Source organism: Sparus aurata, chromosome 16 (assembly GCF_900880675.1).
Source record: "Sparus aurata chromosome 16, fSpaAur1.1, whole genome shotgun sequence".
NCBI lineage: Eukaryota > Metazoa > Chordata > Actinopteri > Spariformes > Sparidae > Sparus > Sparus aurata.
Window position 1 is genome coordinate 24,804,433 of NC_044202.1, and position 22,457 is coordinate 24,826,889.

General features: G+C 39.5%; 1 protein-coding gene across 7 annotated transcripts; it reads right to left on the reverse strand.

The window, feature by feature from the left end:
- Positions 1-253: 253 nt before the first annotated feature.
- LOC115566351 (zinc finger MYM-type protein 4-like) lies at positions 254-21,789 on the reverse strand. 7 transcript variants are annotated; one of them, XM_030392192.1, is made up of 30 exons: positions 21,703-21,782; positions 20,432-20,533; positions 18,833-19,394; positions 17,213-17,265; positions 16,971-17,117; positions 16,766-16,829; positions 16,345-16,538; positions 15,903-16,027; positions 15,053-15,287; positions 14,667-14,882; positions 14,237-14,387; positions 13,887-14,002; positions 13,419-13,781; positions 12,915-13,065; positions 12,475-12,650; positions 12,132-12,309; positions 11,428-11,541; positions 11,087-11,130; positions 10,818-10,956; positions 5,845-5,990; positions 5,615-5,732; positions 5,244-5,501; positions 4,991-5,067; positions 4,611-4,743; positions 4,354-4,496; positions 4,111-4,225; positions 3,702-3,959; positions 3,380-3,491; positions 3,210-3,278; positions 254-3,044 (listed from the first exon to the last, which is right to left on the reverse strand). In XM_030392192.1, the coding sequence occupies exons 3-30, from the start codon at positions 19,356-19,358 to the stop codon at positions 2,900-2,902; spliced, it is 4,566 nt and encodes a 1,521-aa protein (XP_030248052.1). In that variant the 5' UTR covers positions 19,359-19,394; positions 20,432-20,533; positions 21,703-21,782; the 3' UTR covers positions 254-2,899. The 7 variants fall into 7 exon arrangements, with proteins under 7 accessions (XP_030248052.1, XP_030248053.1, XP_030248051.1 ...); XM_030392193.1 differs by lacking the exon at positions 21,703-21,782 and adding an exon at positions 21,610-21,625; XM_030392191.1 differs by lacking the exon at positions 21,703-21,782 and adding an exon at positions 21,277-21,567.
- Between the last annotated feature and the right edge of the window lie 668 nt (positions 21,790-22,457).

Sequence of the window (22,457 nt, forward strand, 5' to 3'; positions counted from 1 at the left end):
AAAGTTATTAACCCAGTCTCTGAAGGGTGTTCTCAGAACAGACATAAAGTTTAAATATCAGCTCCATTAAAAAGGTAATCACCGTGTGACAGGAAATAAGAGAATCACCTGGATTCAGCTAAACACCTCTTCACACTGTATGGGTTTGACAGTGAATTTGCATGAAGTTATAAATACATCAATTAAGGAGATAGCATTTAATTCTAATTAATTTTGCAAACACTCCAGTGTGTTTCACACATGGTCACACACACAAAAATAACTTTTTATGAATCTTTCAAACAGCACAGACTTCAGGTATACAGCATTCATTTAAGTTATGCTTTCATTATGAGAGCTTTGCCACATTCATAGAAACAAATGAATAAGATGACTTTTTAATACTTAATGGCAATACAGCATCTTGTGCATGACAATAAAACATCTGTCTTTTGGCCTCTTGTCTCTTAACAATCGAATGGGTGTGATAATATTGAAAACAGCAATGACAATATTCACAAAGAAATATTCCTGTTGCACCAGCAGCTGTGACACTGTGTTACATTTTGTTGTTTAAAGAAAATTCAACACTCAAACATTTACTCTTTGTTTGGATGACGCTAATGGATTACCTTCAGTCCAAACTGTGAATGCTTAATATGAACACTGGGCAGTGAAGAGATCTACAAACTTCAGTTTTGGGCTGGTCTGATATGTACTGAATCTTACTCATTTACACTGTAACATATATTTTATATAAAGCATGAACATGAGGCGAAAGTAAAGGCACATTGGCCTCATGACAAAATATAACAACATCTAAAACAATGAAAGAGATGCAGGTAGCAAAGAAGACATTACAATGGAGTGACATAAATACAACAGCTCCCTGACAGGCCCACATGGTGTTGTGGGTAGTGGAGTCATTATCACCACAAAACAAAAGAACGAATGGTAATATTTTCATTAAATCTCAACTTAGCAACATAGGTTTTTTTGAACTTTTTGAAAAATCAAAGGAAAAGAAGTTTTTAGATTTTTTTTCGAAATTACCATCCAACATTCTATGAAGTGGCATTAATGTAACATGGACATTTTAAGATGTATGGACATTAATGTTCAGGGTGTCCACACATTTTTGAGACCTCTAAGAGAGGTGAAGAGCTGTGGTTGAGCTTTGGATTCATCACAGGTTCATCACAGCAACCCTATGGACCAAACAAATCTTTCATATCTTGTCTGTTTTTTCATCACCACAGCTTTCAATATGTCACTTTAGAAAGATCAGGGTAAATGTTTCATCAAATGTCTATTACTGATAACAGGAATGGTTAGAAAAACAACTGCTTACCACTGCTGTGTGTACAGAGGTAAATATCAGGCACACAGTTATAGTACTTATTTTTGATTGTATTTAGGCCAACAAAATCCATACTATACCAAAAACCAATCACACCATTATTTATAATACACGAAACCTAGGGATTAAGTAAAGTATTGTGCTAGTACTTGGAGCTGTCTCCTGCTCATCCAAAATCCCCCAATTCCATTTTTTCCTCAAATTAGGGAACAAAGACGAGTGGAAGAGAAAAATAAAAACAATGTAACAAAAGTAGAGATAATGGCACATACAAGGAAATACAAGGAAAGAGCAGAGGTCCCACCGTAATCATTATAATAACAATTCTAACACCCCCATAGATAATAATGGTTAGAATGTATGTCTTATATTCTCATAAATCATTCAATGTAGTCTGTAAATTACTTTGAGCTGAAACTAGTTGTGGGTCATGAGCCAATCTTACACTTCACCTCGAGAGGGAATAAGTGAAGATATATGAAGGAACCCTGGAAGGGAAAATAGGCGGATCGTCACGTATACACAAGGTTAAAGAGGAGAAAGTAGTTGAGGAGGAAATAAGGCCACAGGATGAAGGATGAAGGAACAAAATATCAGATAACTAGGCAATAACAAAACAACAAAAGATGACAGTTCTCTAGTATTCAGAAGAAGGGTTACTGAAACTGGTTCAACAACTTATTAAATCAGATATTTGCTTTTAATTAAATGATCAAAGGCAAACTAGTAAATGTCATACACCTCCAATGTGATGACAGTGATTCAGTTGTTTAAACCGTATATTTTATGTTTCTGTGGGAAGTGCTTCAGTTGAACTGAGTGGCACTGCAACAACGTTTTGTGCAGCGATGCATAAATGCACCAAACCTATGAATAACGAAACCTGCTGTCATTGTTTGACTTTTTGGTGGAGTTCAAAAGCATAATAAGAACCAGTAAATACTCTCCATTTTACAAGTTGCTGATGCAAAGATGGACAACAACAATAAAACAGCACATTAAAACCCTTTGAACAGACCTGACAGTGCCTCATGGATGTAAACGCTTGTCATCTACATCAGCACTAACTGTTCCGAAATGCAATAAGCTGCTCACACCAGTCTAATATTGTAAGAGGTCTCTTTCTGAAATGAAAGTACATCTGAAAGGCTTCGTATAGACTGTTATTAGACCTGCCACATGTGATGAATGATAGGAATAAGTATCACTCTCGTGTGACATAGATGAAAAAAGAAGTCTGTGTTAACAATGTACTCTTCAATACTCCCATTTTCATATTTCAGAGTATCAGATGTTTGTAAACTCCATATGCATTAATGTGGAGAGGGGATGGCCACTGAGGTAACTAAATACAATTATCACACACTTCGAATGATCCTTAAACTTGTCTCAAAGTGTCCTTTCATTGTGTCTGTTCATTCTGTCTCCCCGTCCCATCTTCAGTCTGAATGACTGATGGCTGAACGTATAGTTGTAATGTCACTGTAAGCTTCTGGTGTCAGAAAAGGTTTCTGTTGCAGAAAAGATCACAAGCAGAATGTGAATAAGCAGAGCTCCATATCACTGTAAACTGTTATCGGCGGTGGCTGAGGACTGGCGCTGGGCTGCTTTCTGTTCCTGGTGGCACTCTTTGACGGCCAAGATGCGTGTCAGCATGCTCTGTAGAGTGGTGGCCTCTAGTGGTTGAGAAGTGTACCAGTGGGAACTGTTGAAGTCAGAAAGGGAAATCTAAAAATGGCTTTTTACAGTATTAATATTAAGAGACAATGTTGCATGTTGTCTCCACAAATAGCACTGATACCATGGTAATAGTTGACACATTATCAATCATAATCATTGGTTACTTTATTGTTGGTGGACTGACTCTGACCTGTGTGTGTGCACAATCTGTTCAGGCTGGAGGTAAAACACGTCAGTTCTCTTCTTCACCGACTCTTGGCTGCAAGAGAGCAACAGGACAGTTTTATTAGCTGTACTGGGCATTTTTAATAATTGCTGCTTTCTTCATTTCCTAGTTTGTCTATGTGTGTTTTGTCTCACCATCTAGAGAGGTAGAACTCGTAGAGTCTGACAGGACATTGCAGAGGGTTGGTGACATTTTCAAGCATCTCCAGGTCTCCCTCTTCCTCTGACTGCCTTTTTCTCAGTCGCTCTAAAAATAAAAAATAATTATCAAAACTTGGTTAATAAATATTTCCAAACACACCTAGCTTTTTGTGACAGGGAGACTATTTTAGAAATCTGGTTTAAATGTTTAGGAAAAGGATGAAGTCGAAATATAAAACTCCTTCAAGGCTAATGCTAATAGCTATGGAGGGATACATTGTACTAAGAGGAGCAGTTTGAAAGAAAAAACACCTACCTGTCTCCTCTCGGCGGGACGGAGCTGTCCTGCTTTTCTGGTATCGGAGGTAGTGGACTTTGCCGGCCCGGCTGCAGGGTTTGGAACATCGAGTGAAGTTGGTGAAGGAGAGGCTCTGGTGCTGCGCCAGCGTGGTGAAGCGGAAGTTCTTGGTGCAGAAGAATAGCAGCGTGTTTAGCAACACTATGGGAGAGTATGCACCCAACTGCTTACACTCCCACAGGTAGGACTCAATAACACGAGACGAAGCAACACCACCTTGAGGAAGAAAGAGGAAGCAGCTGAGTGAATCAGAGACCCTAAGTGCCTGTAAGTGTTGACTGGGCAACCTGTTCATGCTGCAAGGCCTTTTGCCTCACTGCATGCTGTGATACATTTAAACCTGGCTGTAATATGTCATTGATCATACCACTGGATAGTAGTTTAGGTTTCCAGAGTTGCAGCATTCCAGATATCTCTGTGGCAAACTGACTGTACAGCTCATCAGTAAAGATGTTCTCTATGCGGCCCTTCATGAAAAGGTGCTGTCCAAAGGGAGTGAGACAGAAATGAAGGAGTCAATAAAAGAATCAAAATGGAAACCAGTGACAAATTGTTTGCATGTGTGTGTGTGTGTGTGTGTGTGTGTGTGTGTGTATGTGTGTTTGTGCACCTGCTGTATCCCCAGACAGAGGTAGAAGATGCTGTCCGGGCTGTATGTCTCTCCATTGGGCCGTCTCACTTCTTTGATGAAGCGAGACAGAGCAAAGCTCAGCTCAGTGGAGTCACATTCAATGACGTCTTCTTTAATATCTACTGAATGGAAGAGACCACAAAATATGGTTAGTGTTGACTAAATTAATGGAACCAGTCATTGGGATAGAAGCAGATACCCTAAAAAAAAGTAGAGTAAAGAGAACTGAGGCTCACCTTCTCTCTGTTGTTTGTTTCGCTGTTGGACCCAGCTTTTCCAGGCTTTAACTCCATACAAGTGATTCACTTTGGTAGCAGCTGGAGGCACCACTGCATTCCGGTCTGATGGACGAGCAGTTCGCCTTCGACCCTGGATGGACAAAAATGCGATACTGGCTCTAACTGGGTAAATTATTTACATGGCTGAAAGGTTTAATGTGAGTAGAAAATGCACTTATATGGCTAACATTTACTTTGGATAAGGAGGTATTCTTTGTTTAAAATGTTTAAAAACTGTTGGCTAGATAATCACGGAACACAGACAAACATTTTTCTTCCCACAAAATAAAGTCAGTGGAGTAAAAGATTTTGAACAACACGCTGATTAAAATTATTACCCGTTTCCGGCTATAGGAGCTGTCTCTGGGTCTCTTCACTCCTCGCTGTGGAGCAGATGGCTTCTGATCCAAAGGTTCTGCAAAAACATAAGCATAACACACAAAAGATCTGTGAATAAGAGTCAGCGTGTGTGTGTGTGTATGTTTTCTGTTGGATATGTTTCCTCATGGTGTTTATCCTTAGTGCACAAGTAACATTTTTGGGGTGCTGTGCATCAGCTGTTGTTTTTTTTACTAAGGTTAAATGTCTCACCAGACGGGAAGTCACTCTCCAAGTCCATCATAGGTGAGGAAGGAGGTTGATGCTCGGTGCTGGTTGCGGGCAGGTTGCTTGTCGTCATGCTCTCCTCTGTCTGGGTATCAAGTGGGGGATTAGTTGACTCTATGGTCCTCTCTGAACTCGCATTAAGTGGAAGGTCAGCTTGTACTGCTTTTTGAATCCCCCCGTCTTCACAGATTATTGCCGTGATTGCATCCGACGTCACGTCTCCACTGTAAGAACTGCTCTGGGCTGTAGAGGGCATATAGATAAACACATGTTTAAAACTGTGGGTACTTGAATTCATTAATATGGCAAAAACAAAAATAATGACAAAAAAATAAATTATTTTCAAAAGCCATCACCTGCACTAGAAAGAGACTGAACTTTCTGTTTTTCGTCCTGCAAATCCAAAGGCCCTGATTGAACTGCTGCATCTTTCATGTCCTTTTTCTGTGGTGGTACCACCAATGGTACTGGAACCTGTACAAAACAGGAGAGAAGAGAGGGACATTGAATTTGCTGCAGCAAATGCTCAATACAAAGTACATTAACCATTCTGAATTCATAGAATTTCAAATATAATGGGACTTACAGGCAAGGGCAGTGTCATTGGAACAGGTGTGTGTTGGGTGTACATGTTCATAGGCACTGGAATAAAGACCGGTATTGGGACTGGAACCATTACCACCTTCACTTTCTCCTCTCCTGTTGAGGAGCTGACTGAGGACAGAGTCAGAGCTGGAGGAGGGAGGGAGAGATCACAAAAATGAGATAAAGAGAGATGGGAAAAGATGATTAAACAGGGAATAGTTACAGTAAGACAGGAGATAATCCAGAACTTTCCCTTTTATGTTTTTAATTGAAAATGTCTATTTGCAAATGATAAATGATAAATACATATACGTTTTAAAAGAAACAAACTAAGGACGAAAGAGGAAAATTAGAATGCGGTCACACTTAAAAAAAACAACACATTCCAGTTAAGGATGGATGGATCATTTTTTGCTACTGAAATCTTCTGAAATACATTTTTTGAAAAAAGATCATATTTGGCTCATAATATATGATCATATCACATTCTATTTATCATCACCCCTCACCATTCTGTAATAAGTTAGTTTTAAACATATCTCATATATCCGGTAATGTTTATCTGCAATCTCAAAACAAAAGATTTAGAATATTTTGTTTTTAAGGTCTGACATGACCATGCTGTAAAAATAAATGTATTTTAATCAGACATTAGATCAGTGCTTATTGAATAAAGCCTCCTTTTGAATGTGTCAATTGGTTAACAACACAGCCGACTGAAATTAGATAATTGTTCCTAACTTTTAGCTAATGATTTTGGTTTTGATACAAAAAAGCTTTATTTCATTAATGTGTGCTTGTAGCACTTGTCACATGGCTGATCATTATCCATCTTTAAAGTTTATACTGATATTGTGCCTAACTGGAAATTGTTACTAGGGTTCTTGCCATCAGAATTCTCTGTCCTGGGATCCCTCATATCCTCAGATTGTAAAGCTTTGTCTTTGGAAACACCTTTATTTGTGAGTAAAACACCTCAGTTTGTGGAAAACTATTTTCAAAGTCATTGGCCTTCACACAGTGGCAAGTGCAGGAAACAATTGCCCTCATGAATAAATCCTTGCTTGTATTTTTATTTAAATTTGATCAGTAACGTATCTGGTAGATTGAGGCTGTAGTTAGCTTGACTGTGTCTTTCCTCTAACTATAACACAGCCATCCTACATTTCTGTTGTTCTTGTAGGGTTTGTGTTTTGGATCCAGGCTCTGCAGCTAATTAACATTAATCACCCTAAATTCACTGTAGTCTTTTGTAAGACAGACACAACTTTTTAACGTACAGTAAATTGCTGTATAATAGTTGATAGCTTAGTTTTACATTCACAGTCATAATGGACTAGTTTTTACATTCAAATGATTCTGACATTTTCTGTTCTTCTTCAATCACATTTTACATCTATTCTTAATAATCACTAGACTGAGGTAAGCCATTTGTGTCTGAGATACAGCAGATAAAATCAGAGAACTAGAGCCAGAGCGTGCAAACATTTTACACTTTCTAGTCTATAGTCAGCGATCAGCACTTCATTAAATGAATTACATTTAAATTTTAATTAATTAATTAATTAATTAAATTAATTAATTTAAATCAAATCAAATCTGAAAAATAAACACACAAAGGCAAAATCTTACTCTCAAATTAAATTTATTGACATATTTTTTTCAGGTACCAAAACATAAACCATCATGTTCAGGTGTTGACATTATGCTTTAAAACCAAACAAAAAGCGGTGTTGCAACATAATTTCACAATGTGATCTGTGTCTGTAAGGACAAAACTAAAACATGCAGCTAGAGCCAAGGCTTACATGAACTCACAACACACAGTAGGTTGTAAAATAAGGTAAAGAAAGTCATCAATAATGTGATACAGGGTTGGAATCACACTCATGCTCAGCTTAAACATCAACTGAGAGTGCAGACTCGCTATGGCAGCCACTGAAGTAAACCTTGGTTCACATGACTCCATCAGCAAGGAGGAACAGCGAGGGTTCTCATTTTCAACATTTACACATCACACATTCATAATTATAATCATAATGTAGTGTAACAGTAGAAATAAGTTAACTGAACATCCAAATAGATGTGGTTTTCTCACTCAGACGCTTTCAACAAATATCAAGTGACTGCAGACTTTTAGCCCAATGTAAACTCTTTACGTGCAACTGAAGTAACAGGGAGGGCTCCAGGACAAGAGTGACTCACTGGCAATTTCTTTTTCACCAAAGTTTATTGACAATGACAGACCTTCTAGTTTGGTTGATTCATACATATGACAGAGTGTATTCCCGTACCAAATGACCTCAACCTAACATCATCCACTGGGTTTGACAGCTTGTCTAAAAGAAAACATCTAGTATGGTGCTTCATCTAGACAGAAGTTAGTTTTATCTACAATGGAGTAAAAATCTTGTTGAAATGACCTACTACAAGTAATTGTGATAAAACTTAGAATTATATAATACTAATTCTGTACTCAAGTATTTCCGTCAAAGTAGAAGCACATTTAGCAGCATGATTGCATGAGACCAGCTCCATAAATCTGCACTTCCTGGTGAAGAACATTTCCATGGGGGGTTTTGGCATAAATGGGTCTGCCCTGTTGTATATGACATAGGTTAAGGAACTAATTTCAAAATCATATCAGAAATGTGTTTGGTGTTGACTTTAACACTGTGAAATCCAATTGATAAGAAACCTGAACCATGACATATGTTTTTCACAGGCTTCATCTGGGTAAGCAGGTAGGCACAAGTGACTTGATAAATGTAAGGATCAGGTAGCATACTGTGCAAACTTAAAGTGAAAGATTTTTCAACCTGTAACATAAATAATGTCTACTGTGGGATGTCTGGGTTGTAAACACACTTCGGTGAACCTTTTAAATATAATAATCAATCAGAAATGATGTAGTAGCACACTCAATTTACACAACATGACACATCAGATCCATGTTAGACACTTGACAAATTTACCATTATTGGCATGAGTTTTAATGACATGTTTATGTATTGTGACACAGATTCATCAATGAGGTAAAACTTTTTTTTACTAACATGTTACAGTACGGTCTGTAGGTCAGTGAAGCACTTAAGGGAGTATCCCAAACTTGTCTTGAGTATAAGTTACAGAGCCTTTACAATACCTGCATCAATTAAATACTGTTTATGGGAAGTTGATACAGCTGTGAGAGTCTGTTCTGCAGAATACTGCCATCTTCAGCTTGTTATAAAAATAACTAAACACCCCCTTTAAGTGCATCATTTTGCTGCACTGCTTGTTTGTAAACACACCTCCATGTATCTACAGTAAACTAATGATTACTCTGCCTTTGCTTTCTAAAACAGGTTTGAGGTTAAATTTCAACAAACAACCACAAAAACAAGAGTTAAGGTCACTCAAGTAGTGTTGGTGTGAGCACCAGCAGGTAACCCTGTAGTTGTTTTATCTTTGTCCAGGTTCACGGCAGAAGACAGCTTTTCATGTCAGCAGATCAGGAGGCTGTGGAGAGAAAAACTTGGGTGACACACTCGACCCTCGTAAGATGTCAGTTGAATTTACTCAGGAGCAGCATTAACATAGTTGTAGCAAACAGCATTTACACACGCTGCACACAAACAAAATAGGAATCCTTGGCTGGTGGATATAGCTATGGTAGAATTGTTTTTTTACCATTTGATGGCGCTATTGTAAATCTAGAGTAATTAGTTATTTGTTTGTGTTAATCTGAATGCTCACCTTGTATTTCCAGTTCAGGAGCTGTTTTGTAGATCAGTCTTGTGTGATAGAGTTCAAAACATGGCACTGGACAGAGGCTGGGCTCTCCTGAACACGTCTTACAGTAATATGACGTCCGCGTCCTCAGAGTCTCAGTCTTCTGCTCACAGTCCCTCATTTCACAGTGCTCATCCTTTTTTCTCTCACCGTCATTCTCATCATTTGACTTAACTCCCATTGCCTCCTCCACCTCTTCTTCTGTTTCCCTCCCCTCATCCTTCTCTGTCTTCTGCTTCTTCTTCTTCTCATGCTCCTCTTCCTTCACCCTCTTCCTCTTATTATTTGAGCAGACTTTGCAGTCAGAGTCAGTCTCCCTCTTGCCCAAGAAATGACGTCCAGTTAGGCGTGCTGGCACACCGTTGCATGGCTGAATTTCTCCCTGAGTATTTGGAGATGGTGCTGGAGATGTGGATGCGTCAACAGATGGCTGGTCAGGTTGAGAGGAGATATCTAGCAGAGCTGGTTCACTTATTGAAACAGCTGGTTGTGAACAACGAAAAATTGAATAAACCAAAAAAAAGAAAATGGATGAATGAATTAGATGGTGTGTACAAAAGGACACACCGGCCATGGCCTGAAGGAGAATGGCTACTTATATTAGTGCTACTGAAAATATCAAATTATGAATCGTAATGCTTGCAAAATTAAGTACAATTAGTGTTGACAACCTTGATCTTGGCAGAAAAGCCTGGCATTTTATATTTAATATAAAATCAATAACAGAAGATCAGTATTAGCCATGTAAGTACAGTATATCACCGCCCACCTTTTGTCAAGACATCTCATAATTACATTCCACAAAGCACTGAGTTAAAAGTTGTTTTGCTTTGGTGATAACAAAACATTTTAAATCAAATTAATCTGATTTGTGTCACAGCAAAAGATTAAATCATAGCAAGTGCCATGTCGAGAAACCAAACCTCTCCACTACCAAGAGCTGGTTGGTTTAATCAGAGATTTTTCTATAAAGCATGCACTATCAAAGATTTAGCAGCATCGGACTGTGTGCAACGATCACTATTAGAACAGTCACCTCATGTTTCAAATATCTGTATAAACAGTGTGCACTTAATGTCACCTGGTATTTGGACACTCTGTAGCACATCATAGCGTCATGAATTCCAGCTGAAACTGTGCCCCCGTGTAATGAGGTGTAACGGAACTACACACACTTGTTGAAGTGTTTTTTGTAGTTACCTTCTGATCCAGTGGAAGGTCCTGGCAGTTGGCAATAGCTCTCTTGGTCCATAGTGAAGGGCCTACACAGAACTGACTTGTTCTTCATCTGACGTCGACGGGACACAGGCACTCGCATGGCATCAGTCTGAGTGCTGGCCTGGACACAGACATCAACAATATAACAGGAAATAGAAACAGAAGATCTGATCTAGTTCTTCAAAATATGATTTTAACTTTTGTATTATTATTCTTTTTAAAACACACACACACACACACACACAACATACATGATCAAGGTTCTTGCCATCAACGCTGGAGGTTGGAAGTGCTCCTAAGAAAAACAAACAAACAAACACAACAGTGCTAATCAATAATATATATATATATATATATATATATATATATATATACACATACACAGACACACAGTAAATCTAAAAAATATATAACCTGTATAAGTTCATTCAACATACAAAAATTAGGAAGAAAGAAAAAGTTGAACACTTGAAAATCTGTCAGGAACTAAAAGAAGAAGCAAGGGGCAAATTACATTCAGACTGCTCTGTTTACTTTGACCAAGACAAGTGGTGAGTGGGAACACTCTCCCAGGCCTATATAAGTTACTAACCAGTCAAAGCAGTATCTGCTGACACGCTGGGCTGAGTGGCCGAGCCATTGGCCAGTGACACCACATCAGCTATGACAGGATTCATCTTTGAAGAGTGGTGGGGCTGGGTTGGAGCTGGAGGAAAAAAAAAAGTAAGAGCAGTGTTGGCATTTTAACATTTGGTTCACTCCAGTTGAATATAGTAAACACAATAAAGGGGCACTCCCTCCTACCTTATTAAAAATTCTAGATTACATAAATATGGCAGTATTTGTTATGCTGGACACAAAATGTCTCCTCCTTGTCATCCCACTTGTATACGTAGAATATTGAACCAGGGTTGGCTTCCTAACTATTTGTGATGTCACAAAACATAATCATGGGCTCGCCTCAGATCTTCCGTTAACACAGAGACAACATACACTTTGAGCAATAAATGTGAAACCACCTTCTAGTGTCAGACTGTGCACATACATAGCAAGGCTCAATATTCACCAGTAGGAACATGAAGGAAAAACACATTGTTTGACTGGAGGGGGAATGAAGATTTGAAGCCTTCAGTTTTCAGAGGCTTTAAAGTTTCTAGTCATATAACCTAGACAGCTTAGACTCTTCTTTTCCATTAGCTGGACCTTGTCATTATAGCATTTTAGATGTGTTAGTTTATCTAGCAGGAGACCGCTTAAGTACTCAACATCATACTGTGTAAGAGTGATGTAATTTACCATATGGTGTTTGAGGGGCCGGTCCCGTGCCGTTACTGCTGGTGTGTTGACTCGTCTCAAAATGCAGGTAGCAGTATTGCAGGAGGCAGGGGAGGTTGCAGAAATTACGTACTGAACCCAAACACTGAAGTTTCTCATTCATGTAGCCCTGTTTCCTACAACTGTCACATCTCCCCATCTGGACAGGAGAGGAGGAGGAGCAGGGAGGAAAAGACAGAAGGAGAGGGAAGATGGGGAAAGACAGAGGTATTAGCAAAAATAAACACAAAACACATACAGTATGGCACTCCACTTGGTTCAATGGCATAAGCTGTACAGTGTAGTTGGACATCTATCTCCTTACCCCATAGTAGAGTACAGTATACTGGGACATGCAGTGAGGTCTACAGAACTCCTCCATCCTGCCTCCATAGTGGCTATGCAGCATCTTCTGGCCGATGCTAGAGCAGTAGGTACAGGGACGCCAGGACTGGTCCTTGTTACGAGATGTCATGTCATGTTTGAAGAGTAGCTTACAGTCTGGAACACAGGATGGGTGGGATAGTATATAAATTACGGGAGAAGTAAGACATGCATTTAAGGCCACTAGTCTAATGATGCAATTTGGCATTCGGACGGACTGTATTTGCTGTTTGTCATATTTTTAGGCTGACAAAGACTACAGGCAAAACTCTGACATTCAGCATTTGCAGTTTTATACTTTATTAATAAACTTTACGGCTACAATTCTTGTCTAGCTACACGAAATACCAACTAAAAAAAGAGTATAAAGGGGAAACTCACTTTCACTACAAAAGACCATGTCCTGTTGGTTGTAGCTGATGGTGTCAAAGAGCACTTTCTCCTGTTTACAGCTTTCACACGTCATCAGGATATTCTTCTGGATTTTAAACTGCTCGCTGCACGTCCTACTGCAGAACATAGAAATATGACCCTGTGGGCAAAAATATCATTAAAATATATAATATAGTATCATTAATGTTATCACCATCCTGCAGGTAGCTAAGGAACCAAAATTGAAATCTCTGTTTTCAGGATATAGATATAGATATAGATATATGTATGTATGTATGTATGTATGTATGTATGTATGTATGTATGTATGTATATATATATATATAGCACCACTTCATCTTGTATCCATATACACAGTATTGTCTCAAACTATATCTCCTTTGAAAATATATCAGTATATCTTAAAAAGTTGAGGTGCTACGTATCTATACAGGTAGCTATAGGAAATTTAGGGTTGAGTGTCTGTGTGTGCACGTGAGCTGAGCTCCTTACTTGGTGACTTAATAGCAGTGGCTTGATGTCGAACAGTTTGCTGCACTGGTGGCAGGTTAGCTTGGACGTGTCACTCTGCCCACCCTCTGCTGGTTTCAGAGGCTGACCAGCAGGTGCTCTGGCTTGGGTTTGCCCTGGGACAGAGGGGGAGGACATGGCTGGGTAGGGTGGCACCAATGGGGGCACTGAGGTATGACTGGGGTGGTGACCCTGGTAGGGGACTGACGATGAGTACTCCTGAGGGACGGGAGGGACCGAGCTGGCTCCAGCAGAGGGACCTGGTTTGGGAGCATCTCTGGGGGAGGATTCCCTGAGAGTCGAGGTTCCATTGGTCAGGTCTGGCTGAGATGTGTTTCCAGACTTCTGTAAAAATATGGACAGAAAATAACAGCAACGTCACATCTACGGCAACGTTAAGACCAACAGATCTCCATCATCAACTACTGTTAGATAGAAAAAAAGTGGTACCCTGTATATAGAAACACAGTCATAGGAGCAAAAGTTACGAATAGTGCCGTCCACCATGGCCAGATGATACTGAGGAACTGCTGACACCCTGCACTGGCAGCAGGGGAATGCAGTACCTAAGGAAAAACAAACAAAAATGCTACCATGTGAGCATGCATTCATGTGTATTTCTCTATAACGAAACACACTTTCCCCGACTTAAGTTGACACACAGGCCGCAGTGATATAAATCAATCTTACCTGCTGAATTTGAGGTCCAATACATTAAGTAAGAAATAGATTATCGTAGTCACTTAAACATATACCAACTAAACCCTGGTGTGTGAGTGTGTCTCTGTCATGTGTCCTACCACTCAGAATGTGTTGGGGGGGTCGACTCTGTTCCACACAAACTGATGAGCAGTATAGCTGAACTTTGCCCTTCTGGTCTCGTTCCATGATGGTGGCGGACACTATCGCCATCTTGTGACAGTAGGCACACTCTACCATCTTTCTGCAAGTCTGTACAGACACACAATCAGTAATGTAGAGGTTTACCTTCGCTGCATTGGATACATTTGTTAGGTTAACAGGATGCTGTGCTTGATTTTGTTAGGCTACATGACTTTTGGGTACTCAATCTACAATTTAAAGTTCTTAATCTTATTACCATTTGGAGTTGCTAATATTAAAAAATGGCTAGTAAAGCAGAAGAGATTATCCTTCATACTGCTGTCATAAATACTGAATCATCCTTTTCTCAGAAGAAACCAAAAAAGAAGATTTTATAATTGAACATACCTGTTTGTAGGTGCCAATACAGGTAGGACCACAGAAGTTGAGCTGAGCTCTCTCTATTGTGAGTGTGTGACAGGAGCCAGAGCTGCTATTACAGTAAAGTCCGCAGCCTTCACAGCAGTTCATGGCTAACTGTCGCATCTTGCGCCACGTTACAAAACAAGCATTACTACATAGTCTGTGCAGACGACCTTGATGGGTTACCTCATGCTCAATCAGCTGTGGAGATGATCAGAGACAAACGACAAACACAAGGACAAGAGAATTAGACCCAACAGCGAAGAGGCAGACCTGAATTTGATTTTTACATTAAACTATCAACTTGGCTATTCAGGCTTATTGATCAAAATTCTTCTTAACTCTATTAACCAGCCTTTTATGTCACTTACCCTATTAGAGACTTTGCAGACACTGCAAAAGGGTTTGTCAGGCAGTCGCTCTGCTGTTTTTTCAGGTGGCTTATCAGGCTTCTTCTCCGGTCGTTTATCAGCCCATTTATCAGGAATCTTCTCAACTTGTTTCCTCTTGTGTCTAAAGACAGACAGACAGAACTGGCCACAGAAGTGCATGTAGGTGCCGTCTTCTGTTGGAATTGTGATCATGTCTCTGGGCTGCAGAATCTCCCTGCAAAGGCAAACACACAAGCAATGATTGTGGAAAGATACAGGATGATGATTGATAATCAAATATTTGATTCAAATGGACAGACATTACATGCATGCATTCAAGCTTATATGTTTTAGGGATTAAATCCACCAAGTTACTTACTAATACAAAGTGTTGAAAGTCAGTGTGAAACTATTTTTGAGTCATGTTGATGATTTTTATATTATTAATAAGATAATGCTTACTGTCATAGACGTATTATTAATCTTAATTAGATTTCACATTATTTAAAAGTTGCAGGAGGTACAGTGACATATACACACATACATATTGTTTTTGGTGAATAAACAGTGTTTGACATATGGGCCACTGACTATACAATTTTTCAATTTGGCCATAAATTATACAATCAAATGTAGTGATCCATAAAAGCATTTTATTAAACACTAAATTGAAGTCTTTCGTTTACAGGTATCTGGTGGAAATGTCTTGCTGCCTTGAGGCACCCTTTATAATCCCATATTTACAGTTGGAAAACCAGCTCTTCATGTATTCATCTACAAAACATCTAAAAAACAAACTGAGCTTCACAGACTTTAAACTAGGAGCTACCTGTCTGTTAAGTGACAGTACCTGTTACACTGAAAACATGATCGACCCTTGTTGGCTGGAGGCAGATGTCCAGTCAGACAGACTGTGGAGCAGAATAGCTGTGTTGAACCTTTTCTTTGGAATGCTGTTTGGCCTTTCAGCAGAACCTAAATGCATTTCAGGAAGCATAAAAATAACGAAAGAAGACATTAAAAGCCACGCCACTGATCAAAGTCCCGACACATTAAACAACATAATTTCTGCTAATTATGTCAATAAAATAACTTCTAAGTGGATTCATTAGCAAACATATGAAACATTCTATGTTAATAGCAGTACAGAAAGATTATGGTAAATACAGTTCATTTTACAGTTGACATTAATAATAACATTTCTATCTTACAGAAATCTTACATCTATGTAGGTAGGTTTTGTAACATTTTTCCTTTTTTTAAATGTAAGCAGCACAGGGTTTCAGCATTACCTTGGAGCATCCACTGCAGCGAACACTACCAGGAACGGGGGGCTGAGGTGCCCGTGGGGGGACTGGTATCAGAGCTGGCAGTGAGGTGGGGACTGGAACTGGTGGTCTGACAGGAAGGGGAGTCATGGCTTGTAGGATACCTCTACTTGGGATGAAAATGGCTGCTGGAGTTGGGGCTGGGATTGCTGCTGGCACTTGATATGTGAAGAAAAGAAAGCTTTGGTTTTATCTTTGATAACTCATGACCTAAACAATAGGTAGAGTGGTGATATATATTGGTAAAGTTATGGACTGGTGACTGGTTGCATATCAAACTAACAAGTATATGTTGTCGCTAGAACAATATGAACACAACAGAATGTAAGCTATGATGTTAAAATCTGAGAAAAACTCTTCATAACAAGCAAACGAATTAACTCACTGGAAGGGGGTGCAAAGTTGTTTCCTCCACCTACAGAGTAGACAGAACTGATCCGCAGCTCTTCCTGAAATGTGAACAGATTGGGGTTTATTGGCTTCCTCTCCTATAATTAATTAATAATTACAATAATCATAAATATACACCTAGTACTGAACACAAATATAAACAGAAAATAATACTGATAACGTTGTTGCTCCATACCCACCTCCTGCTCTAGCTCCTCTTTGATCTGTCTGATTGAGCTCTGAGGAAGTAGAGCAGCATCGTAGCCCTCATCAATAGGCTCATCTTTAATATTTATAGGAGGAGACATGCGGGGATTACTGTCTTCCATTGGAGCAGCCTCTGAAGTCTGAAATAACAAAGAACATCCATTATTACCCAACGATGGTTGAAAAATTATTTCGGTTGCAGTTAAATTCCAATCTTTCCAGATTCCTACTGTACCTCGCCCTGCTGGCTATCCTCTGTGTCCTCTGTCTGGTTTAGAATGCCTCCATCTGACAGAAAGGTAGAAAATAAAATGTTCAATTAAAACTTTAAACACCTCACCTAAGAGTTTACAACTACACATACTCTGTCCAGTCCACCATAAATGCCAGGAAAGAATGGACATATGCATGCTGTAAACATTTCCAGGGCACTTCTCATTTCATTTTACACTGCTTTTGGATTTTTTCTGTGGAACAGTCCTGGCAGCTCATGTTTTGTTGTTTTGTTTGTTGACAAATGAAAGCTGTCAATTCTTTTTACATATGCATCCAGCCAAAGTAGGTGCACTGAAATTGTGGCAGCTCAGATCCTTGACGAAGCTCCCAAAATGACAAGTCAGGGTTTCTGCAGTGGGTCCACATTTCCTGAAATATTTCAATGTCCCGCACAAATGGGATAAATTCTAGTTGTCCAGTCTGTGTTTTAGAGCTTAAAAAACAACTCACAGAGACCACTGGTGCCATGTATCAACAACCTAAAGTATCAGTATTTGACAGTCTGGAATAGAAAATTAACAATCAGTTATCTCTGTCCAGTAGCGCTTTCTCCATGTTTTAATCCAACTGATATAAATGGCGCCTAGAGGGAGTGATTTAAACATGAGTTCATCATATTTTCCCAATGAAAAGATATTACATGGACTCATATTTCTATAGCAAGTCCTTGTAATATCTTTTCAATGGATAAAAACTATGAATGGAGTGATTTAAATAGGAGTTCATCATATTTTCCCATTGAAAAGATATTAATCAAAGGATAAAAGAAACCTTGATACCAGTTATGTAAAGACAAAATATAAAAAGATAGAAACAGACTAAAAAAGCATGGTAACCATTTTCATGTGACAGCACTCTCAGTCATATTAAACAATCTACTTATATGCTGAGTGTACTAATTCAAAATTTCTCTAGTAAAAAGTTCCAACTGGCATTGTTTAGTTTTGCTCTGAACAGTAGTTTTCAACCAGTGAGCAGTAGACTGTGACACATCTGTGGAAATCCTATCTAAACCACATTTCAAACCACCTCCAAAGTGGTGTGGATCTTATTTGCTAAAAATAGCATTTAATGTGATTTTTTTGGTATCTAGACTTTGCAAAATCAATCTGGATATGCCAAAAAATGGATTTGGGCTGGCAATCTGAACATAATGTATGTGTCCCAGTAAGCCATATCAATAAGTAAGCAAGCCCTGTAACAATCTCACCTAAATAACACTATGTTAAAAATAATATTATGAATTCCACCTGTGCTTTGACAAGTCCAAACTGTATTGTACAAATAACCCTAACGACATCACTATGACATTGTCTGGGTTATTGTCTCAGACTTCAGGGAGCTCTCTCCAGAGCAACAGAGGACTTTATAAAACTGCTTCCACACAAATAACACAAACTTCATAGGTAAAATTGGTGAGTTTCCCTTTAATGACGGCCCAAAAGCCAATTGTCCTGATGTGTCAGGCCCCTGTGAGGATACTGTAATACAATACAGCAGATAGACACTTGCAATGTGGCCTTGGTGATCAATCTTGTCCTTGAAAATTGTCTAAATTCTGACATCTACACAGACTTACCTTGGCTGTTGTCAGTCTGTGAGGAGTGGGAGGTGTTAGCAGACCCACTACTCCCCTCCCTGTCTTGCTCCTCCTCCTCCCCTCTGGGCTGATGAGCAAAGGGACTGCCTCGAGTTAAATTGTTTCCCGCTCTTGGTTGGCTTCTTTTACGGTTTGCATCACCTATATTCGCATCCTCCATGCTGCCCATTGGCAAGGCAAAGTGCCAGTCTTCATCATCCTCCAGGCCATCCAGCGCGTCATCAAATGCTGCCCCTCCACTCCGTCCTGCTCCTCTTCCTCCTTCATTGGTTCCCATAGTAAACAATGTATGTCGGTCAGAGGAAGTGGAGGAAATGCGAGGAAAGGATGGGTCTCCCATTCCCTCATCCATCTTTTCTTCTTGTCTGCTGCTATTGCTATCTTCTTCCTCTACTGGTTGGTGTTCCTCTGAAGTTTTCTCAGCTCCCTTTGTCTCGTCCTGACCTCCACTCTTAGAAGAGGTGGCAGAGCCTCTGGAGGAGTCAGCAAAGTCTCCAAGCCCCATCACTTCGTCAAACACTCTGGACAGGCGCTCTTCATGCTGTAGGGAGAAAAAAGGTCAGTTCAAAAGTGAATTAAATGGTAAAATGTATGTTTAGCACACAAGGAATTATGTTCTGTAATCCTCCATTAATGACCTTCAAACAGCGTTGGGACTGATCTGATGCAGTATTGTATGAGGTTCCAATTCTGACATAATTCACTCATTGGATATGGGACTGATGTCACATAGTCTGATGTTTTTATGTCCCACTGGCGCCAACAACAGTGGAGCTGGTAGCTGGGGATGCTAACACTATGCAGGGCTCAACATAACACTTGCAGACTTGCACAGGGCAGGTTAAGTCTGTGTCTGGGCAAAGTTGAATGCCTCATGCAGTTGTCCAATCTGATGTCTAAGTTAATGTTATGTGACATTAAATTGCCTATTTCACCGCTGAAGCTTAGCTGTTCCAGGTGAGCTGTGTATGTGAGTCTGTCTCAATACCGATACTACACTCAATCTACAGAATTTCTCTGTCCACTCATCGCTAACACTCCTCTCCCAGTCTGCAAAGTCCTGAGAGGTTGGTTTTATGGGAGGGCCGAGGAGGGCGGGTTGGCTTAATTGAAAGCTGCCCCCATATATGTCAACTGTCCCTCAATAAGCTAAAGGCAAAATTAAATAGCAAAAGTCAGGTTTATACCAGAACAATGCAGCTGCTATGCAAATTTATAATGCTATATATAGAACTCAAAGACTTTGTGCTAAAAGGTCAAGATTGGGACGTGAATCAATTAACAACATCATTAACATCCGTTTTCAGCTTAAAAAGGTGGTCTGGGGGTTTAGTTACTCTTTAAAAAACCATCATATTTTAACTGCTGCACAAATCTCCACCTAATATTATCTGCACACAGTGCAGTTCTATCTTCATCAACTTTAGACTTTATCTGGCATACATGTTCTTTCTTTACATAGTCTGCCTCCAGAACTAACCCATTTCCAATGCAACTGGCTGGAAGGCTGACATCACCTTTGCACAGCAAAACAAGTAGTAATAACACAACAGTGACAGTACCAAGCATAATACTCACCACAGTCTAATGTCAGTAGGCAGCATATTTGAATTTGGTGAAACAGGAAGGTATATTGTTTGTCTCGTTGGGTTTTTACACACTGTCATAGTAGGCATATTACTGTTGGATTAAATGGAACAACAACCCTCACAATTACAGCAAATAACGTCCAATCATCACTCAAAATAACTTCATCATGTCAACGTTTAGGAAAACTAGCCAGTACAGACATGATTTTATTAGTGTCTGTCTATTGATCCTAATAGCTATAGGCCTCATATTATCTGATCAGATACATGGAGGGGGCGCCCCACCAAACTCCATTAAATTCGGCAGTATTCTAGCATATTCGTTAATTTACAGATATAAACACCAACCAGTCCATTAAGACAATGTTGTTGTTGCTGGAGTCTGATATTAAAAAGGGCATTTAAGTAAGTGACTCTCAAGGTAGCAATTAAGTTCACACTTTTTATTGTTCGCTGCAGCCCTCAGCCATGCAAGGGCTTTGTGGAGCCAGCAACCAGCTGAAACACAATTGTGCAGGGCTGGATTAATGAAGGATCCTGGGGTTCCCCAAAGTCTAACTTAATATTGTGTTGAATGTATCCGTTTGCTGATTAACAATTTGTCAGGCTGTTTAATAGAGCCTGGCGTGGCGGCATGCACCAGTGCTGAATAGCAGCAAGCTACAGTGTTCTAAGCTAGCTAACTAGCTAGCTAACATTAGCATCAATATGCACATCTCGACCGGAAGCTATCACACAACAACTAAAGGTCGTATTATGTGGCTGAATTAACTTATCGGTTTAGCTTGCGGTCTGACGGTTGCTATAATTCCATTCTAGGTTTGTGTTCTTTACCTTTAATCGTTTAAGTCTAAATTCCTCCGAATCCGCCATGTTTTAATTATGCTGCAGGCGCCGCGCGCTTCCAAACACCCACCCACTTCTGAGGGTTATAGGTTATGAATGCAAGCAGCTAACAACAAAAATATGTTGCTTTAAGAAAAAACAAAGTAGAAGGCTAGAACCGGCAAGTTCCAATGAAAGAACTGTATGCATGAAACACACCCGAAATGTGTCCGGGTATACTTTTAGGACATACGAAACCATGTTAGATATAAACCGGCCATAACGACCATACGACAACAATGACGAAGAAGAAACCCTTTGGTGGGCACGATCTAGCATTACCGTATTTTGGATGGCTTTCACTCCTGACATTAGCTGTGTAGTGTTAAGTTGTCTGCCTTCCCCCATCCAAAATGATAACTGTGTTACACAAACCTAGTTTGAGTTGTAGAGGAGTGACAACATGGACTTCTCCCTTCCTCAAATGGCAGTACCCTGCGTTTTAAACTGTTTGTTTCAGAAAACTACATGGTGCTATAGTCTGGTCAATACGGTAATTCCAGCTCATTGTCCATGCAACACTACATTGATGGTACAAAGATGCAGTGAATGACAGTCAGATCCGTGTTTCAGTGGATATGAAGACATAAGCTCAATTTTCGTCCTTATTTAGGAAACTTCAAGAGACTTTTTGAACAGAGGCATTACTGAAAAAGGCTGAATTGGTTAGATTTGCTTATCTTACAGTGTCACTTGTTGTTAGTGATCTTTTCTGTAGGGAAATTCACAGGTGATTCATCAAATGCGTGTGGAAAAATAGTCGCCAGCACCTTTGATAAAAAATCATTTAGAGAAAAGATTAGAAATATGAGATCTTGCACACTCAAATGGCTTAAAATGTTTTGACCACCAGGGACCATCATAGAATTGTATTTATCACATAGTATACAGTATTTAAAATGTAAGTTGCTTCAAGATTCTAATGGGATGTTACTACACTGTTTCTAAATTGCCTTTAAAACCCTCAAAGTTCTATCAGCACGCTGATACTGTCTCAAAACTGTAACATGTTAACAACTTTTCACATAGTTTGGAACAACAGTAAAATTACTGTTTGCTATACAAGTATATAAAAAGAGAACAGAGTCCAACGGGGTGTAGTCTTTGTCACAGTTTTGTTGTTGGATGTT